This window comes from Gobius niger, assembly GCF_951799975.1.
Source record: "Gobius niger genome assembly, chromosome: 10".
Lineage (NCBI taxonomy): Eukaryota > Metazoa > Chordata > Actinopteri > Gobiiformes > Gobiidae > Gobius > Gobius niger.
The window spans coordinates 34,560,849-34,582,905 of NC_136861.1; the positions used below are offsets into that span (position 1 = coordinate 34,560,849).

General features: G+C 41.4%; 1 protein-coding gene across 1 annotated transcript; it reads left to right on the plus strand.

The window, feature by feature from the left end:
• Window positions 1-1,072: 1,072 nt before the first annotated feature.
• On the plus strand, window positions 1,073-21,735 carry nfe2l1a (nfe2 like bZIP transcription factor 1a). Its single transcript, XM_079565325.1, has 9 exons — window positions 1,073-1,230; window positions 4,707-5,025; window positions 5,157-5,357; window positions 14,773-14,883; window positions 15,660-15,725; window positions 15,804-15,920; window positions 17,452-17,539; window positions 17,650-18,057; window positions 20,652-21,735. The coding sequence occupies exons 2-9, from the start codon at window positions 4,744-4,746 to the stop codon at window positions 21,614-21,616; spliced, it is 2,238 nt and encodes a 745-aa protein (XP_079421451.1). The 5' UTR covers window positions 1,073-1,230; window positions 4,707-4,743; the 3' UTR covers window positions 21,617-21,735.
• The last annotated feature ends 322 nt before the right edge of the window (window positions 21,736-22,057 follow it).

Consider the following 22,057-nt stretch of genomic DNA (forward strand, 5'->3'; position numbering starts at 1 on the left):
TCCTACTGTTTCATTCAGCAAACTTTCAATCGAAATAAAAGCAATGCAATTTCTTGTTTGTTGCTTCGGCGTTTGATCCGGCGGTGAACAGTAGGGGGAGCCCTTCTGTTTATTTACACATTCATGATCATATGACTGTGGAAAAGGAAATGTGGCCCCTTACTGAACCACAGGGAGATCAGAGCAAAAACAAACAAACAATTGTACTAAAGTAAAAGTGCTGTCAAAGTACTTAAAATATTATTGCATTGAAAGAGAAATAGTGACATATACAGTGATGCTTTAATTACTTGAGTAAAAATACTGATACTACAGGTCAAATATTAGGCTATTCCAATAAAAAAGTGACATTTTAGTCGGCCTATTCAAAGTAGAAAATGCAAATCAGTTTTAATGAGACAATAGGAGAATAAGTGGGTACAAAGGCCTCTAACCTTAACCCTCACCTGAACCGAGCACTTTCTCTCCAGTTTGGCTTTACCCAAATCTAAAAGCTTCTCGAATGGAGCGGTTGGCCAGTGTAACGCCTCATTTGAAAGCTAAGACCTGAAAAACAGTACATCTTTTTAATCACATTTTTGAAGCGTTTTTGTCATATTTTCGTCCGTTTTTCATCGCACTTTCGTCGCCTTTTTTGTGGCTTTTCTGTCACGTTTTCGTCACGTTTCTCCGCTTTTTTTGATGCGTTTTTTTTGTCTGCTCATCGTCAGGTTTTTGTCACATTTCTCATTGCTTTTTTGTTGGCTGTTGCGTGTTTGTCATGTTTTCGTCACGTTTTTGTCGCTCTTTTGACGCTTTTTTTGGTCACTTTTTTTGTCGCGTTTTTTCACCCTCGTTTTCGTCGCTAATTTGATGGGTTTTTTCCCCCCCCCAAGAAGCTTTTAGATTTGGATAAAGCCAAACTGTGCTCGGTTAAGGCGGGGTTTAAGAGGTTAAGTAAAGCTCCTCTAAAGTATCGTTACTCGTACTTGAGTAACTATGTTGTTTGCTGTTGCATAAGCCTGACCGTCTGACACACTTTTACCGAGGGGACTTTTGTTTAGGGGCGGGGCCAGAGCCGTGGTGCGGCGACGTCACGAGGCGGTCACGCTATAAAAGCTCCCGGTGCAAATGTGGAGCCTTCAGAAGAACAGAAACGACAGAAACCGGAGCCGGTGCCGACGCTACGGGGAAACTGAAAAGAAAACTACACGAGAGAGGACTTAAAGTACATTTGAACTTCAACACAAGGTGAGCTCGGGTCCCGGTTCTTCACGTTGAGTGTGTGTTTACGTCAAAGTCGGGCTGTTAGCTGTTTATTTGTTATGCTAGTGTAATGTGACGTAAAGTTGGTGAAGGCTACGTTGTACGTAATCAATGCAATAGTCGTGAAATAAGTAAACTAAACAAAGGGCAAAGCAAAACGAAGGGACCATGAACAAAAAAAAAAAAAAAAGCATAATTATGATAAGAAATAAATTGAGCAAAAAAATAAAAATGGTATTGCAAATTTTACTGGAGTTGGATTTCACAATGACTATTACAAAAAAAAAAAAAAAAAAAGGCAAAATGAATATTTAATCTGAAAAGAAACCTAATGTTTCCTATGTCAATTTATTCATGTTTTTTTTGCGAACTTTTATAATTTTTTATTCTAGATTTTATGATACTATTTGTTTTAATACAATTTTCCTTCTGTGCTGCTCTTTGGACACAAAAGAGCGCAGGATGGGATGTTACAAATTCTCTATTACTGTGGAAATCAACAAAACAAAATAACAACTCTTGCATTTTCTATTTTCCATTGCAAACTCATGGAGACTTCAAAATGTAAAGCACTGGACTTCTCGTTCACATTAACCAGCATGGTGCTCTTTTCTACTGTTTATGTCGCCTAGTGCCAGAAACGTGGCCGATTTAGTAACAGTGAGTTAATGACAACCCATCCCAAACTCTAAAATGAAATATGCTTACACACTATTCACTCTCACTCTTCTAGAACTCTCCTGAGTACTTTCTCTTTTCACTTTTCACTTTTGTAATGAGCAACACTGACTCTATCTGGATCATAGATCAAGTGACATATTAACCACATTATCAAAAAGCTTTTGCATTTCCTGAATGGTTTTGCTCCTGCCCAGCCGGATGTAAAACGACTTACCTGGCAGGCCTTGTGCGGGGGAAAACCCAGGCTTCTGATTGGCTGAAAGGTCTGCCTCCCTGGGCCTGGCGCTGGAAGTAAAAATCCTATTGAAAATCTCCATAGACGCAAAACACACAGTTTTAAATGGAAGATGAATCCAGCTAAACCTTCAAAAAGCTTTTCCCCGTTTGTTTGTTTGATTTCTTTCCTTTCCTTCTTTTTTTCTTTCTTTCTTTTTCTTTCTTTCTTTCTTTCTTTCTTTCTTTCTTTGTTTTCTTTCTTTCTTTCCTTCTTTCTTTGTTTTCTTTTCCTTCCTTTCCTTCTTTCTTTGTTTTCTTTCCTTGTTTTCTTTCTTTCCTTCTTTCTTTGTTTCTTTCCTTTCCTTCTTTCTTTGTTTTCTTTCCTTGTTTTCTTTCTTTCCTTCTTTCTTTGTTTCTTTCCTTTCCTTCTTTCTTTGTTTTCTTTCCTTTCCTTCTTTCTTTGTTTTCTTTCCTTGTTTTCTTTCTTTCCTTCTTTCTTTGTTTTCTTTTCCTTCCTTTCCTTCTTTCTTTGTTTTCTTTCCTTGTTTTCTTTCTTTCCTTCTTTCTTTGTTTCTTTCCTTTCCTTCTTTCTTTGTTTCCTTTCCTTCTTTCTTTGTTTTCTTTTCTTTCCTTCTTTCTTTGTTTTCTTTCCTTGTTTTCTTTCTTTCCTTCTTTCTTTGTTTCTTTCCTTTCCTTCTTTCTTTGTTTTCTTTCCTTTCCTTCTTTCTTTGTTTTCTTTCCTTGTTTTCTTTCCTTTCCTTCTTTCTTTGTTTTCTTTCCTTCTTTCTTTGTTTTCTTTCCTTTCCTTCTTTGTTTTCTTTCCTTTCCTTCTTTGTTTTCTTTCCTTGTTTTCTTTCTTTCTTTCTTTGTTTTCTTTCTTTCTTTGTTTTCTTTCTTTCTTTGTTTTCTTTCCTTGTTTTCTTTCCTTGTTTTCTTTCCTTCTTTCTTTGTTTTCTTTCCTTCTTTCTTTGTTTTCTTTCCTTGTTTTCTTTCTTTCTTTGTTTTCTTTCCTTGTTTTCTTTCTTTCTTTCTTTCTTGATAAAAGTGTCAAAATGGCAATGAAAACGAGGATGATAAGACCTACAAGTGTCAAAAAAGTTGTGATCACTTGTAGGTCTTAGCTTTCAAACGAGGCATTACACTGTTACTCTTCAGCCGAGAAGCTTTTAGTTTGGGGTAAATCCGAACTGGAGAAAATGTGCTTGATTAAGGCGAGGGTTTAGAGCTGGATTATTTTAATACAAGATAAGTTCAGATCAACAAAGTCATGTGATGTTACAATCTCCATAAGGAAGTCATCTCAGACCAAAGTCCCTGTTTCTGTTTGACTCATACAGTGCTATTTCTTCCTGAGGAGGTGGGCGGGGTTTTGGGTGTAAGTGGGCGGAGTCAGGGGGTTACATCATGTGGCAGATATGAATCAGCAGCGGTTAAACAGACAGGCAGGTGATCCACCACACGCTCCTTCTAGAATGTTCTGGGCTCCACCTTTTTAGATCGACTTTCCGTCACAGTAATGGGCCCGAAGCGCAGTGGAAAATAAATAGATGTTTCCCTGGTGATATATTTATTTATTTTTAACCCCTTAACTCCTACCTGAACCGAGCACATTTTGTCCAGTTTGGCTTTGCCCCAGTCCAAAAGCTTCTGGAAGAAAGGTGTGAAAATAGCAACAAAACTGAGACGAAAACAATGATGGAAATGTGACAAAGAAGTGAGAAAGCATTGACAAAACAGTGACGAAAAATTGATGAAAAAGGGGCAAAAATGTCACAAGAAATTGACAAAAAAAATTCAAAAAATTCCCCAAAAAGTGACAAAAAATATGACAAAAATGGGACAAAAATGTGATAAATATTTGACAAAAAAAATACAAAAATCTGACCAAAAAAATTTGATAAATGACAAAAAAACGATATAAAATTGATAAAAAATTGACTAAAAAAATGTGACAAAAAATTGACAAAAATGGGACAAAAAAATGACAAAAATGGGACAAAAAATGACAAAAAATTGATAAAAAAATGACAAAAAAAACGACAAAAATGGGACAAAAAAGGGATAAAAAATTGACCAAAAAATGTCAAAGATGTGACAAAAAATTGACAATAATTTGACAAAAAAAGACAAAATTTTGATTAAAAAAATGACCAAAAAATGACAAACGACAAATGTGACAAAAATTGTGACAAAAAATGACAAAAAATGTGACAAAAAATATTTGCAAAAAATGTGATTAAAATTGGCCAAAAAATCACAAAAAAATGACAAAAAAATGTGACAAAAGTGACAAAAAAGGACAAAAAAGAGTTGAATACCCAACAAAAAAATGATGGAAAAAGATCCTCTCGGTTCAGGCGGGAGTTAAGAGGTTAAAGATCAGGTACATTCTGTCGCTCTTCTTTTAAGGCAGGATTGGTGATCAAGTTGAACCCCAAGACATTCATTCAATAGGGAAATATGACGAAATATACTTAAAGATATCGATATGAAGCGATTTATGTTTTTATATACAAATAAATATGTGTGATAGTAGCCGAAACCCCTCATGTTTGTATTTCCAGGTGCAAAGAATCTAACCCCCACCCCTTTCGAGGCGCCATGCAGTCCCTGAAGACGTACCTGCTGGAGGGGCTGATCCAGGCGGCCCTCCTGCTCAGCCTGTGCGGGGTGAGGGTGCAGGTGGGTGTGGAGGAGCCCGACGGCGGCCTCCCGGAGCTGGGGCCCACCTCCGCCCTGCTGCCCCCCGCCGTGCACGCCCACCTCCACAACCTGAGGAACACGCTGGAGGACGGCCTGCATCGCCCCAAGTCCCCGGACCTGGACCAGTTCTTCACCGCCAGGCGCCTGCTGGGGTGGGTGCGCTCGCTGGACAGGCTGCAGGTCGGTAACTTTTTATTTTTTATTTTTGTAAACTTCTGTCATGAAGCTGAGGGTAAAAGCCGCCCTGTTTTATGATTTCTGTAATTGCCCGTATAGTTGCCCATTTTTTCAGACCAGTTCTCGTGTGCCAGGTCCCTCAGACGGAGCTGGAGACGTGGCTGGTGCAGCAGGATCCCGCCCCTCTGCCCGTCAGGCTGCTCCACGGCGCCCCCGACAGGCTCATCCTGCCCCAGCAGACCCGGGAGACCGCCAGAGTTCAAGAGCAGGGGTGGCAGGGGCTACCAGAGGAGTGGGAGGAGCCAGTGGAGGAACCGGGGCACAATCACACACAGGTACTGATGATTTATTACATTTCAATACATTATTTTTCACTTTTTATGCAGATTTTTAATAATTAGAGCATCTTTGTTTTGGTACAGAGTTTGTGGTTATCACTTGGGGTGGGAACTTCTCAATTTGATACAATACACGATACATTGCTCATGATGACAATAATCTCACGTTACGCCGATACCGCATTAATCGATATATTGCAATACACAAAAATAACCTATGATACATCCCAACAATTGAAGAAAAATGCAATTTTTAAACTCTTTTTTTTGACATCCAACAAATTACTCATGATTTACATTTGTTTTCATGAGCTTTGTACCCTTTTAATAAAAAAAAAAGTGGGTAAGAAAACATTATCCCTGACCTGCTGATTGATTTACATTTAGATAAACAAGAAACCACAGTCCTATTTCAAAAGGAGTAAGTCAACCATCCATTAATGTTATTTATGATTACAAAAACTGTATTAAAAGTTATATCTGGGTGACAGTGTTTGGCCCAAGTGCTGCCCTCTGCTGCTCCATTTACTGTGGAAACTGGAGCGCTGCGACCTAAACATTAAAAAGTATCAGTATTGGATCGTCCCGTAAAGTACCGGCGTCGTATCGTCAAGCAAAATATTGCGATATATCAGAGCAGTTCAGCATTTGTTGTGAGACAATGAGGACTGCTGAAAATGAGCAGACATTTGGAGAAAGGGGTTGGCAGGCAAAGAGTTAAAGCAGTACTAAGTAACTCTTCCCCCTAGAGGCCATAAGCGGAACTGCAGGTGTAGTAGCAAGTTATGATTTTTTAATTTATTAATTGTCTTGGAGAGTAAATACGACGCTGACAGGAAAGGCGAAGGGAGAGAGGGTTACTGTACATCCAATTATACAATAGAAATATTTTTTTTCACTCAAACTTGGCTGTAAATACTGTTTAAAGTGACGTTAGCCCGCAGTTAGCTTTGCCCGTTAGCATGTTAGCTTCTTCTTCGTGATTACATTAGTGTGTATTGCTTTCTCCGGACCGGTGGCAGTCAAGTTGCAAACATGGTTTTCTGGCCAGAGACACCAGGGGGAGATGAAAGACCCTCCAATCATCCCATAAACACTTGTATCACCCCCATAGGGACTACGAAACGGATTCATTAAGGTAAATAAGTTACTTAGTACTGCTTTAATAACAATTAAATATTACCACGACTTTGAAGTAAAACAACTTAAAAGTCTGAAGAAGAGACTGGAAAATCTGGTGTCTGTGCTGCTTTCAAGTGCAGATGTACAAAAACTTGTTCTCAAAAGGCAATTCGACTTTGAAGCTCCAAAAAAAATCAACAGAATTTCCAAAATGTGAATCCCCAAACCTTGTGACATTATTTTGACACCTAAGAATACCACTCATTGTTATGCTAGACTTGTCTAAACCAATTTGAGGGAATGTAAATGACTAACTAATACTTTATTTTGCATATAATAATAGTCTGCTGTTTGAAAGGTGACTCAATACAGTAGGAGTCTAAAATAATCTTCAGAGATCATGACACTGCTGCCTCTGTCACTCCCTGGATTATGGATTGATCGTGTTTATGTGTCTGAACTTGCCTAACAAAGTGGCAAAGTCGAGTTTTCTCTGTTATGATGAAAGTAAACGTGGACTCTGGACTATATTTGGTAAGGAAAGCAGCAAACGGCCTCCAGTGGGTTGAACATTGGCTGAACCCGTCGTACAGTAAGGGAGATTGTGCTGAGTCATGGTCAGGGCCGATGACCTCATTGGGAGGAAGAGCAATGGAACTGGTTTGAGAGGCCCGCCTTCAAAACAAACGGGCGGCAGCCGTCTCCTGGAGACTGAGCCCAACACTGGAACACCCAACCAAAAAAATAATAAGAATGAAAGATCCACTTGTGTAACTGCTTGTTTAAACCTATATCTGTAGATGCACTTTCCCAGGAAAAAATACTTCAATGTTGATGTTTTATGATGGTCTTGTAGTTTGCAGCTTACAAATGCTAGCCCTAAGCCAAAGTGACCCCATACACTGTACAATTCCCCATAGCGAGTACATGAAGTATATGTACAGTATGAGTCAGCACTGTTGGCAGATGAACCGGTCGGTTATATGTGCTGCTCAGAGGGGGAGGGGGGGAGGGGGGGGAGATAGGAGGCTCACACCAGGCCCTGATAAGCCTATAGACTCAAATATGACTATGTGTATATGTAGGGCCGCTCGATTATTGAAAAAATAATAATCACGATTATTTTTGTCATAATTGAAATCACGATTATTCAAACGATTATTTGTTGCCTTTAAAAAAAAACATCAAAAAAGTGACAAAAATCCAGCAAAAAAAGACAAAAATCCAGCAAAAAAGTGACAAAAATCCAGCAAAAAAGTGACAAAAATCCATTAAAAAAATGACAACAATCCAGCAAAAAAGTGACAAAAATCCAGCAAAAAAGTGACAAAAATCCAGCAAAAAAGTGACAAAAATCCAGCAAAAAAAGTGACAAAAATCCAGCAAAAAAAAGACAAAAATCCAGCAAAAAAAGACAAAAATCCAGCAAAAAAGTGACAAAAATCCAGCAAAAAAGTGACAAAAATCCATTAAAAAAATGACAACAATCCAGCAAAAAAGTGACAAAAATCCAGCAAAAAAGTGACAAAAATCCAGCAAAAAAGTGACAAAAATCCAGCAAAAAAAAGACAAAAATCCAGCAAAAAAAAGACAAAAATCCAGCAAAAAAAGTGACAACAATCCAGCAAAAAAAGACAACAATCCAGCAAAAAAAGACAACAATCCAGCAAAAAAAGACAACAATCCAGCAAAAAAAGACAACAATCCAGCAAAAAAAGACAACAATCCAGCAAAAAAAGACAACAATCCAGCAAAAAAATGACAAAAATCCAGCAAAAAAGTGACAAAAATCCAGCAAAAAAGACAAAAATTCATAAAAAAGTGACAAAAATCCATAAAAAAGTGACAAAAATCCATAAAAAAAAGACAAAAATCCATAAAAAAGACAACAATCCAGCAAAAAAGTGACAAAAATCCAAAAATTGAAAAAAAACATTAAAAAAAAAAAAATTGAAAAAAAAAATTATAATCGATTTTTTGCGATTATGCTAATTTTGTAATCGTTTACTGTTGTAATCGAAATCGTAATCGAATTTCGATTAATTGCACAGCCCTATGTATATGTAAAAGTGCTGCAAATGGGATGATTATGGAGAAATGTTTTCAGCTCCTGCTTCTGGGGCAGTCGTTTCCAGTCAGACCAGGAACTGTTTGGTGACGTAGCAAGAGACTGAATTTGACAGTTTTCTTTTTAAATAGTGATTTCGAACGCAGCCACTAACTTGAAGCCAGTGAGATTCGCCTTCTTTCATCTTCAATGTTCGGAGCTTGACTTTTCTTTGTGCGTCAGGAACAGTGTTTTTTTCTGCAAACCCCCGAAGCATTGCACGCTGCATTTCTTGCTCAATTATGAATTTTCCGCGGTGTGAAGTGCCATCTGGATGCCTTCAGACACATGCTACACTGTGCTCGCCGCACAAACAAGGTCACACGCTCGAATATTCTAATATTCTACTTCTGCAACGTCCAAAGATCCAGTGTTGCGTTCATGTTTCACTCAGATCTTGTATCGATGCTGGGAGAGGGCGGCCACTGTGCAAAGCCTTCGCCAGCACATCCCAATGACTCTCAATGGGGTTAAGAGCTGGACTCTGCGGCGGCCGAGCCATCTCACACTCCCTGATCCACTCTTTTAAGACGTTCAGGTCATCAGCTGATCTCTTTCTTAGACCTGACCGTTTGCTGCAACTCCAGATCAGAACAGCTGGTTGCGTCCAGGTGGATCCTGTGGATGTAGCTCGGTGTGAACATGAGGGGCTGGTGGGGTCTCGGGGACGGTCCCTATGAACAGTTTGGCACGAAAACGTCTTTTGGCTTGTTGCATGATGGGGCTACACTTGTTTCGATGACTGAAGTTTTTACCTGTTCCTGTTTAGTTCCCATTAAAATTATCTTACACCAGTTCAAATTTTTAAATTTTAAATTTTCTAAAGGTTTCATGGTGGACAGCATGTTCCTGGTAGATCACTTGTATTAAAGGAACAGGCCACCGTTTTTTACATACTAAGATATGTTCTTACCTCACTTTAGACGAGTTAATATATCCCCGTCTGGTCTTTGTCCGTGCGCTCTGCCAGGCAAACGGAGCACATACGCAGCCTCTCCCACATGTCACATAGCTCCAAAAAAGCTCACGATAGAAGCTACCAAGCTCTTCCACGTGTTCCCTATTTAAATAAAGTTACGTGAAGTGTTTTCATGCGAAGTATATTTACACAGAAATGTAACATGTCGATTTTTAAAGACTTCCCCCGCTCACTTCCGTCAATAACCTTTAGGAGTTACTACGCGGACGTTTTGCTCCTCGTATCATTACGCCTCACAATATAGTCCAATATCTGCTTATAAAATCGACATGTTACATTTCTGTGTAAATATACTTTGCATGAAAACACTTCACGTAACTTTATTTAAATAGGGAACACGTGGAAGAGCTTGGTAGCTTCTATCGTGAGCTTTTTTGGAGCTATGTGACATGTGTGAGAGGCTGCGTATGTGTGAGCGCACGGACAAAGACCAGACGGGGATATATTAACACGTCTAAAGTGAGGTAAGAGCATATCTCAGTATGTAAAAACGGTGGCCTATTCCTTTAAGGCGAGACGCTGCAGATGAAAACATTGACTTTTCACACATTTGGTCAATGTGCAGATTTTTGCTAGATATTATATCGACATAGTTTATATCCAAGTGTACTGCGAAAGTAGAGGTCGACCAATGTGGACATTCATGTTTAGCAGATACTGCAGACGGAACTCGTTTGAATGATAAACATCAGCAGTTTCCAAAACAAAAAGTGTTATGTCTCTATCACTTTTGGTTCCTGAGATACCTGCCTTTTATCAGCATTAGATCGGCCGATAGCCGATGTTGTAAAACGCCCAAATGTTGGCCTGATATATAGGCTTGGACTTAATAATATTTTCTATTTAAGATAGACATTTTCTATTTCTATTTTCTTTTAATCCTCTGAAAAAAATCTTTGTCACTAACATATTAGCAAAATAAAACCATAAATTGAAACCTGAGTCTATCCATTATTTAGATTTCGTCACTGAAAATATTGGCAATTTTGGCCATTTTTATACGCAAAATGTCCTATTTTTACATAAAATGACAAAAACTTGCAATATTATTTTTGTCATGTTTATATCCGTGATGTTTTTTTTCTCAAGTATTATATTTTTCGTTTTCACCTGCATCGTCACTTTAAAAGCTTAGGATGCACTAAAACATCATTCAATGTATATCCAAAATGTAATTCCATTAATTGGCCGTGATACAGAAGGGTGCAGCCTTTGTAAGCCTCAGTGTAAGTAATAGAATATAACCGTGGACTGCGTATGAATCCGTCTGAAGCCGCAGTACTTCTCTGTACAGGACTCTGTACAGAACATCGTGTGAGCACATGCTCCACCTCGTCCTTGTGACTCGCTGTTTTGAAACCTGACCGCTGCAGACGGCTGGCTCGCATTCAGGCGGAGGTTTCTCAATCGGCCTGTTTACTGCCTCAGCACAAGGTGAGGCAACAGGACTAATGGAAACACACTGGCAACAACAACAACAACAACAACCACTAACCATGACTTCCTGATATATAATCCTATTCTTTTTTGTTTGAATACACCAAGGCAAATACATGTATGAAGAATACAGTAACTTTCAGCTACACAATTTAGTGAAAGAGTGGTTATAAAATGTTAAAATATGAATCATTTCTTAAGTTTCTCACTTCTCTGAGCTCAACAACTTCCGACTAGCTAGTTTCCCCCCCCCCTTTTTTAGAAGTCTTTGTCGGACCATGAGCATATTTAACATGTACAGATAAAGTTGAGTCTAAACCGAGTCCTTGTGAATGTCTTGTCTCATTCGCGCATTCGAAAATTAGGCAGATTGTCTGCTAGAAGTGAGAAACCGGCACTTGAAGCTAGCGCTCTGCATAGCTTCGAGTGTCAGTTAGCTAAGGCTAGCATTATGGTTAGCATTCTCAGTTATTTGTATGGACTGTTAAACCACTTTGCCACTTTATTTCTACCAAACAAAGATACAGGGGCCGACTTTTGGTCCTGACCCACTAGTTAAAACCTGAGTTAATTGCTGTATATAGAAAACAAAAGTGATATCTTAAGTTAAGTTATACTTTATTAATCCCCGTGTGGAAATTTGTTCTCTGCTTTGAGTAAACCCCTCCCTAGTACATTATCACAATAGTAATTTGGTCCGGTGGGCGCTTTCATGGTCATATTATGAACAATTTGATCAATTCTGAACCTGAAAGACTGTGCGTACACATTCACGTACGTAAAGAATCTGGCCGACGAAGTGTTTGTGAGCGCTCGGAAACGCATCGAGGCCGCGGCTAACGGTTTACACTCCCCTGCCTCGCTCTGTGGGTGTCTTGAGGATGGGAGAAATGAAATGACGCTGAAGCTTGCAGTTACAGGTGGAGACTCGCCGGGCTTGGGTGTGCCCAGCGGTTAAAAAAATGCTCACCGTGCACAAAGCCGAGTCTTCGAGTTGCTAACGCGGCAAACATTAATCGCGCGACGAGCTTAGGTCGCGGTTTGGCTCGTCGTTCGAAACCGTCCACAAGTCAAGACGTGCCGATTGAGGTCTATACCATTTCACCACTGTCTGGCTATTTTTAGGCTGGGCTAAATTTACACTCACTGTCCTTAAGCCCCAGTGTGGTGCATTTACTTGTTGGTTTTCAGACAGTCGTACGCAGACTTGGACAGGTCATTCTCAAAAGCTTTCCGTTTTCCTTTCATTTCTTGAGTTGTCCTCCTGATTTAGTCGTCTCTAACATTTCACCATTTCCCCCCCCCGAGTTGGGCAAGTATTAGTTCTTCTAAATCTGAACTGACTTGACCTACTGTGTGGGCTCTTTACCGAAAAGTCAGGCCTGGTACTGCTCTATAGGGATTGGATTTCAAGGTGGAACTCGCAAGTGCAGCACGAACCAATCCGAGATTATGAGAATGAGATTGCTCTTCTCCAAAAGTAGCAGTTTTTATTTAGGATACAATAATGTCAAATTAATCAACTTCAGGTTTCATCACCAAAGAGGCAACTTTTTCCTTGAATGCCAACAAAAAGGTACTCAGCCCTACTCGAGTCTGGTTGAGGTGTATGGACTCTGAAATCTACCTGCATTTGGCTAGTCGGGCTAATGCTAACATCAAGGCCAGCACAAAGACCTTGGACATAAACCAGTCCACACTGTACAGATCTATAAAAGCCTCTATAGACTGGTCCGGGACAGGAATGGCACAGCTGTCCAGGTCCCTTTCACCCAGAGACAGACAGACAGAGGCTGAGAATAACTGGCCTTATGCTGACCTGACGGGGCTCAAAGCAAACCCAGGGACCCAGCAGCTGCCCCCCCCCCCCCCCCATACATGCATATATAATGTACATGGATATGTGTACGAGCCTGAATGTGGGCCGGCTAAGACACGCAAGATACTCCTTTTGTTCCAGCGTTATGTAAAAGTGTAATAGGAAGAAGAGACATGTGGGCTGAGTAAAAAGTAGCAGAGTCCTTAGAGCGTCGGTGATCACTATAGACGGGTCCTTGTAGCCCACAATACTCAATGGAAACCGTCATAAAGGCTGAATTTATGGCTTTAACGTCGCGATTTCGAGCAAACCATTTAAGTAAAGCTGTTTAAAAATGGCTAACCTTGGCTGCATATCTTCAGTCGAAGCTCTTAAATCATAGTAATAAGTATCCTCTCAGAAATCCAGTCTGTTGAAGTTAGTACTTTAATTCTACTACATTTCTATAAAAGTAAAAAATCTTAACGTGGCTGAAGATTTTGTCCTTTTTTTATACGCGCTCTAGAACAGTAGGTGGCGGTGTATAGATGTGCTGTCAATAGATACATACGACATCTCTGGAATCGTCTATATGGGGTCATGTTCAAAGCTGACAGAAAAACAAAAAAAAGCAAAATGGAGAAGAAGAATTCATTCCTAACGTACAGTTAGCAAGTCTGTTAGTCTTTGAAACCGAGTCTGTTTGCCAGCTCGATGTGTTTTTCCAATAGTTGTTAGCATTGGCCATAAAACATTGCAAATTATGAATCCATTATGCTCCAGATGTTTTCAGCTGTTGTCAACCCATTGACCACATTTAGGTCAAAACCTTGTTCAAATCATTAACATTATCTTTTGAGATTTTACTTCAAATACAGATTAGTGCCTAAAAGTGTCCTCTGAGCTAAATGCTAACTCTCATTCAGTCAGGTTTCTGTGGGCTCTGATACATCCAGTGGCCACTGACATTAACATCGTATCTTATAAGACATTAACGATAAAGAAACCACATAAATTATATAAATGCCATGAAAAGGATAAAACCTACCTCGCCATACTTTAGTATTGCGCTTGGTTTCTGTATTATTTTCTATGGGGATGGAATGTTTGAACGGGTCCGGGGTTCGACGGCTAGCTATCACTGTTCCTACAAATGCGCACATTTTGTTAAAGACATTTCTATGATTTTTATCGGGGAACTGCCACTACTTAAGTAAACGCTGAATTATGAATATATTTTCTACAAAATAAAAGTACAGAGATGTGGAGAGGACCAAAGTGGTGCAACAGCCCATTAAAAGATACAAAAAAAAAAAGAGAATGCTAAGTATGATCCTAATGTTAGCTTCATGCTACATATTGTTAGCCACATAGCATAATTGCCTAACTCATTGTTGTTTTGATCTTGGAAAACGTGTGAAAAAAGACATTTTACAGGAAGCACATTGCGTTTCTCTTATTGCCATTTTAACAATACAAAATGACATAGCATATCGTTAGCCACATAGCATAACTGCCTAACGATGGCTTAATTGCCGTTTTTTTTTTCTCCTTCTACTGCACAATCTGCTGAGGAAAATTCCATATGGACCCGATTTTGACTTGAGTTTATATCTGTTTGTCTAAATTTGGGGAAAAATGTGATTCCACTGACTCTCCACAAGGAAGAGGCTTTGTCCCTGTCTTGTTTTCGTACAGGCGGGGGATTTTATAGCGCAATCATCATGTTTTTCCAAATAATCTCAACCAAACGCTTGTTTAAACTGATTGGTACGTTCTGCTTTTAGGATGTTCTACAGCAAGTCACTAAAAGTCATTGAATGAATTGCGGTGAAAACAAGACCTCAAATGTCATTAAAAAGTGTGACATTTGACTTGGTTCTATTTGTATAAACCCTGAAGAGGCACCTGGACCTCAGCACCATGTGTTGTGCTGTATGAGTGGAACATATTTGGTTTTCATCTGCAGGTGGACAGTCGGCATGTGGAGACAGCAGACGGAGACATGTCCCCTTCACTGGACACAGAGGACCGGGGTGAAGGAGACCCCGGAGAGACGGGACACACTGAGGAGGACCAGGTAGGAGCCCAGCGAAAAATGATTTGGTGGTTTTAACAGATGCAGCTCCTTGTGAAAGTGAGGTCAGAGGTCAGAGAGGTCAGAGGGGGAGCCACGGGAACATTAGCTGGACTCTTCTCTGAGTGAAACTGAGAGCAATGGCGGGACCTGGGAGTGTCCATAACATGTAGTGAATTTAAATTATATGAGCTTCTTTTCATTGTTATTTAGTCATGTAGACGAAAATATCTGTACATTTTAGTCATAGTTTTAGTCTCAGTCATATAAACAACGTAATTTTAGTGTAATTTCAGTCAGCAAAAATATTACTTTGACTAAAATTACAAAGAAATCTTTTAGTTGACGAAAGTGATGCTTTTTTTAACTTAGCGTAGCATTTTAGCAGCACTGCCGTAAACCTGCAGACTCACGACCATCTCTTATCGGATCAGCCTGATCCAGTCATAACATCTGACCCAAACCAATACTTAAAATATGGTCAAATGTCTACCGATAGTGATACTAAATATCGGATCAGGACATGAATATTTGAAACCAAATTTTCGAAAGATTTGCCATGTTTCCCAGTATATGCTCTTTACCCTTTGTAGCAAAAGGAACGCATCTTATGGATAAAATAAAAGTATATATTTAGCTTTAAGAACAAAAAAGAAAGAATTATTTAAACAACAGAATTGCTATGATTCAAAATACTACTAATGTCATCCTTTTGCTTCTGTTTTTATGTATATAAATGGTGCTGAAAAGTGTTTGAGATTTGTTTCCCCTGTGTCCAGAGCTCGGCGTCTCTTCAGGAGTGTCTGCGTCTCCTGGAGAGCTTCCCCCTCGGGCATGAACAGCAGGTACGGTCATTGGAAATCAATATAAACACATATAAAATGTACATTTGTTTAGTGTCTGATGTTAATTGTGTTCTTCAGGAGCAGGTGTGTAACTCCGGGCCCCCCAGGCCGGAGAGCCCCCTCGCTGTCGCCCAGGGCCCCCCCTCAGACATGGAGCAGCACTGGCAGGACCTCCTGGACCTCATGGAGCCACAGGTAGCACTCGGCTCGCTCATGATTAAAGCCACACTGTGGAACATTATCAGGTTGTAGGTTCTAGGCCTATAGGTTATAGGTTATAGAGCAATTACACTTTTGTGAAGCTCAAAAGTGGGTCATCAAGAGGAGCTAATACTTTAAGAACTCAAAAAATCCATCAAAAAAGTGACAAAAATCCAGCAAAAAAATGACAAAAATACAGCAAAAAAATGTCAAAAATTCAGCAAGAAAATGACAAAAATCCAGCAAAAAAATGACAAAAATCCAGCAAAAAAATGACAAAAATACAGCAAAAAAATGTCAAAAATTCAGCAAAAAAATGACAAAAATCCAGCAGAAAAAGACAAAAATCCAGCAAAAAAATGTCAAAAATCCAGCAAAAAAAATGTCAAAAATCCAGCAAAAAAATGACAAAAATACAGCAAAAAAATGTCAAAAATTCAGCAAAAAAATGACAAAAATCCAGCAGAAAAAGACAAAAATCCAGCAAAAAAATGTCAAAAATCCAGCAAAAAAAATGACAAAAATCCAGCAAAAAAAATGACAAAAATCCAGCAAAAAAATGACAAAAATCCAGCAAAAAAATGGCAAAAATTCAGCAAGAAAATGACAAAAATCCAGCAAAAAATGACAAAAATCCAGCAAAAAAATGACAAAAATACAGCAAAAAAATGTCAAAAATTCAGCAAGAAAATGACAAAAATCCAGCAAAAAAATGACAAAAATCCAGCAAAAAAATGACAAAAATACAGCAAAAAAAGTCAAAAATCCAGCAAAAAAAGACAAAAATCCAAAAATTAAAAACCAGAAAAAAATGTGAAAAAAAAATGAAAAAAATAAATTATAATTGAAGAAAAAAAAAAAAAAAAGGAAAAAAAAAAACCAACGATTTTTTGCGATTATGCTAATTTTGTAATCGTTTACTGTTGTAATCGAAATTGTAATCGAATTTCGATTAATTGCACAGCCCTATATCTCAGTATGGAAAAACGGTGGCCTGTTCCTTTTAACAGCAATGTAAGGGATTATTTCTAATATGTTATTCTATTAATTGAGTAAAATGTTCCGCTGTGTGGCTTTAAGCACCATGAAGCGCAGGGAAAGTCCAATATGGTCCCGTTCATGCCTGGCCTGTTGCTTGTGTAAAGCGGTGCTGATGCTGCACAAAGATCCTAGCTGCAGTGAGAGGAGGCTCAGTCTGAGACCCATCGGCCTATGCCCTGAATAAAGCGCCCCCTGCTGTCACTGCTCAGCACTGGTGGCCAGCGCACAACAGAACGCAGCACGCCACTGCACTTTTCTCAAACACTGCAGCCTTAGAGTGTGTTCTCTCAGAAAATAATAAAAGGCGGCTTTCCTACCGCACGACATTATAGATTTAAAAAAAAAATCTAAAATGAACCGTATAGGGAAAGACGTTTTTCCAAATACAGAGACATAATGTAAAGATGAATGAAACAAAAAAAGAGGATGTGACAAAAGAAAGTTTAATGAATGAACAGTAAGAAAAGGATTTCTGTCTTTCCAGAGCTCAGACATGGACCTGCTGACTCGACTGGATCAGGCCCCCCAGGCTGAACGAGGGGGCCCCCTTATGGACGGTTACCTGCAGCACGGTAAGCACACAAACAAGTTTAACTCCTTTTTGTTTTCAAGCTTCTACAAGGTCCACATTTGAGCTCCAGGGCCGTGACTGAACTCTGAAAACCCACATCCTGCTCCGTAGATTCTCCCCAACCCTCCAGACCCAGGAGCGACCCGGAGCTCCTCCCCCTGGTGCCCAGCGACCAGCTCGACGACCCGACAGTGCCCGCCCCCCGCCGCCTCAACACGCCGCCGCTCCCCGAGGACCTGCCGCCGCCCTTCCTGCTGGACGAGGGAGAGCTGGAGGAGCTGCTGGAGGACGCGGCCCTGCTGGAGGATCTGGGCCTGCTGGAGGAGGAGGGGGAGGAGGAGGGGGAGGAGGGGGACTTCGGTGTGGAGATGACCCACAGGCTGGTGCAGGAGGGCTACCTGGACCCGGAGCTCACCCGCCGCACCAGCCGCCTCAGCCTGAGCGCGGAGGGCGGAGGATGGCGGGCGGGGGAGTGGTCGGAGGAGTGGTCAGAGGAGGACGGACACACCAGCGCTCCAGGTGATTCTAAGGAGGAGACACAGGCCATTTCTAACTACATTTTTATTGATTTGACTTTTATAATTCTGTGTATGAAGCCTCTAAACCGGGGGGGGCCAAACTTTTTGTCTCCGAGGCCAAAATGAAAAAGTGCCTGTGAGTCGCGGGTCAAACACGGCGATGTCAAGCACGAAAAACACATATAACTGCAAATTATAAAGTTACTTTATTTTATTTACTTTTAATGATTTCTACAATTGCATTTGATTCTATCTATACAAGTGACATGCTATATTAAAGCAAATGGTAACTATGGCAAAAGCCTAATTTTAGTGAAACAAAATCAACCATTGTAGCAATTTAGTGCAAAAAACTCACAAAAAACACCTGTATCTGCAGCAGCTACTTTACCTACTTTACTTTACCTCATTCGTTAACTGAAAGAAAATGCCACATTAGATTATTTTGAAAGTGTCAGTTCAGCATCAATTCTTTTATAAGTCAGTTTTTAACATATACTGTTGTTAATGTCAACAGCCTTTGCAATAAAAGTTGGAAAACTGTGAAAGTTGATGCTACAACGCTCTGTAATTGATAAAGACACCCCAACAGTGTTTCCTTAACTTTGCGAAAGGAGTGAAACAGCGCCCCCAATTTGACGCTGGTGGTCAAAAAGTGTACTGCATCCATATTTACCTTTGAGAATGAATGGAAGAGAGTTAGTATTAACCACAGGTCACTCTCTGGCCGGCCAACAGAATTGTTTCGGCGGGCCAAATTTGGCCCGCGGGCCCCACTTTGGGCACCCCTGCTCTAAACTGTAAATGTGTCAGTGTTGAACTTTGACAGCAGGGGGCGCTGTATGAGCGGCACACGGCTGATTAATTCTGGACATGAATGTTTAGTAGATACTTCAGAGGGAGCTCGCTTAACCGCTTAACCCCCACATGACCCGAGCACTTTTTCTGCAGTTTGGCTTTACCCAAATCTAAAAGCGACAGAAACATGACGAGAAAGCGATGAGAAAGTGACATTATGTGTGATGAAAACGCAACAAAATGGCCAAAAAAGAGCAACAGAAAAGTGATGAAAATGAGACAAAAATGAGACGAAAACCCAACAAAAAAGCAATGGAAAAACATGACGAAAAAGATCAATTTAGATGAGTTTTGTAGGTCTTAGCTTTCAAATGAGGCATTACACTGACCTATAGGCTGTGACCATATGGATTTGGGTAAAGCTGAACCGGTTAGAAGTTTAAAAGATTCTCAAAGTAAAAACGGTAAATCTATCTGTTATGGTTCTGAAATGATAAACAAAACATATAAAATAGGTGCACAAACTTGTGACCAATTTCCACCGTGATGTTTCTCAGCTCCTCCTGAGGCCGAGGAAGTTACGATAGACATAAATAGTAAGACTCCTTCTGCTCACCCCTCCTCGTTTACGTTAATGACTATGTACGAGGGGGGAGTGGACTCGGCCCTCAAGGGGAGAGTAGCTCTATCACGGCTTGTCAATCAAAGTCGGGCCCTCATTAAAGCAGTACTAAGTAACTTGTATTACCCCCACAGGGACTACAAAAAGGATTTATTAAGGTAAACAAGTGTTAAAGGGATGATTGGAGGGTCTTTTATCTCCCCCTGGTGTCTCTGACCAGAAAACCACAATTGCAACTTGACTGCCACCGGACCGGAGCAAGCAATACACACTAATAGAATCACGAAGAAGAAGCTAGCAGGCTAACAATATGCTACGACACCTGCAGTTGAGTAAATACTACGCTGACAAGAAAGGCGAAGGGAGAGAGGGTTACTGTGCATCCAATTATACAATGGAAATATTTTTTTTCACTCAAACTTTGCTGTAAATACTGTTTAAAGTGACGTTAGCCCGCAGTTAGCTTTGCCCGCTAGCATGTTAGCTTCTTCTTCGTGATTCCATTGGTGTGTATTGGTGACTCCGACCCGGTGGCAGTCAAGTTGCAAACATGGTTTTCTGGCCAGAGACACCAGGGGGAGATGAAAGACCCTCCAATCATCCCATAAACACTTGTATCACCCCCACAGGGACTACGGAAAGGATTTATTAAGGTAAACACGTTACTTAGTACTGCTTTAATATACGAGAACTCAAAAATATACCTTACGAAGACGCGCCTGGTTTCTTTAACTTCCTACAGCTGTGGTTACGCTGGGTTAGGCGTAATTAAACATTATTGGAAACCGGTATTACAGTTGTTTAAAACGTCACTAGATGGAGACGCTACAGCAATGGCGGCCCCCAGCATGTGGTTACGAAGCCGTGCTACCTGCGGCTCTGACTGAGCTCTTTCCAATGCAAAACAAACAGGAATTATTGGCCAAGAGCTGATATTGGCAACATTTCTGGAAGCGATCATGTCCCAAACCCTCCAATTTAGTCAAATGAGAAAAAGTCATTTGTACAGACTTGTCTTACCCTTTGAAGTAGAAAGTTGGATGATTCTAGAAGCGTCAGGCAACTCTGTATGGAAATGTCCAGTTGAAATGTTTGAGTTTCAGTGTTGTGTGTTCCTGGATGATCTGGATCTTCGTTGGACGTCTCTTACCCTTCATCTAAAATGTGTCTTTCAGATGTTGCGGACGAGCTGGACTCCGACTCCGGCCTGTCTCTGGACTCCAGCCACGGTCCTCCTTCTCCCAGCGACTCCGAATCCTCCTCTTACACCTCCACCTCTTCCTCCTCTTCATCTGCTGCCCCCACCGGACCTTCCCCCATGGAGCTGGAGGTCACCATCAAAGAGGAGCCGCTGGATTACGACGACGAGGAGGAGGAGGAGGAGCAGCTGGGGGCCGTGGGCGGACGCTCCCTCCACCCTCCCCGAGACTCCAAACAGATCTTCTCCTCTCCGTTCTACGCCGAGCAAAAGCTGTACGACGGCTTCCCCTGGCTCCGGCAGGTCACCCACGACCACACCTACAACCAGCCCTCCCGGTGCTCCCCGAAGATCTCCTCCAGACACCTCAAGCCTCCGCGCAAGCACGAGAAGAAGCCGTACGCCATCGGCAAGCGCTTCCCGAGCCGCGACGAGAGACGGTGGAGCCGCGACGAACGAGAGTGGGGCCGCGACGAGAGGCGAGCCCAGGCCCTGAAGATCCCCTTCTCCAACGAGCTCATCGTGAACCTGCCCGTGGAGGAGTTCAACGACCTGCTGGCCGACTCCCGCCTCAACGACGAGCAGCTGAACCTGGTCCGGGACATACGGCGGCGCGGCAAGAACAAGATCGCCGCGCAGAACTGCCGGAAGCGCAAAATGGACAACATGGCGGGGCTGGAGAAGGACGTGACGGCGCTGAGGAGGCGGCGGGGGAAGCTCCTGAGGGAGAAGCAAGACGCGCTGAGGACCCTGCAAGAGCTGAGGCAGCGGATGAGCCGGCTGTACCAGGACGTCTTCTCCGGGCTGAGGGACGGCGAGGGGAGGCCGCTGGACGTCAACGAGTACACGCTGAGTTTCGAGGGCGACGGGAGCGTGGAGGTGGTGTCCAGGAGGGGGGGCGGCAAGGAGAAGGGCAGGCGGAGGCAGAAGGATAAAAAGTGAGGGGGGTGTTCGGAGAGCGGACTATCGATGGAAAAAAAAAATGGAGCTGGAACGTTCCGACAAAAAAGTAAAAAGGGGGGGGCGGTAAAAGCACCCGAAAGAAGAGAGGGGTCCCACGGGAGGACTGGGCGAGCGTTAGCCAAGGGATCTGTGGGGCTTTCCGGGTAGCTCGGAGGAAGAAACACAAGCCGTCCGTGGTTTGAGAAGGCGGGTTCTGGCCGTTCAAAACTAGAGGGAAAAAGTCAATCAAGTAGTGATTTTTCAGACCAGTTTGAAGCTCAGCCCCGAAACCCGCTCCAGTTTCCGACGTTAAAATCTCTTAAAGGCTCAACAGAGGCTACGTGCTAGCTGTCGATATTGTTGAAGTGTACCTAGCCCGATAATTGAGTTTTATCGTTAATGCTACACGTTCGAAGAGCTTGAGAGAATGATTTAAGCAAT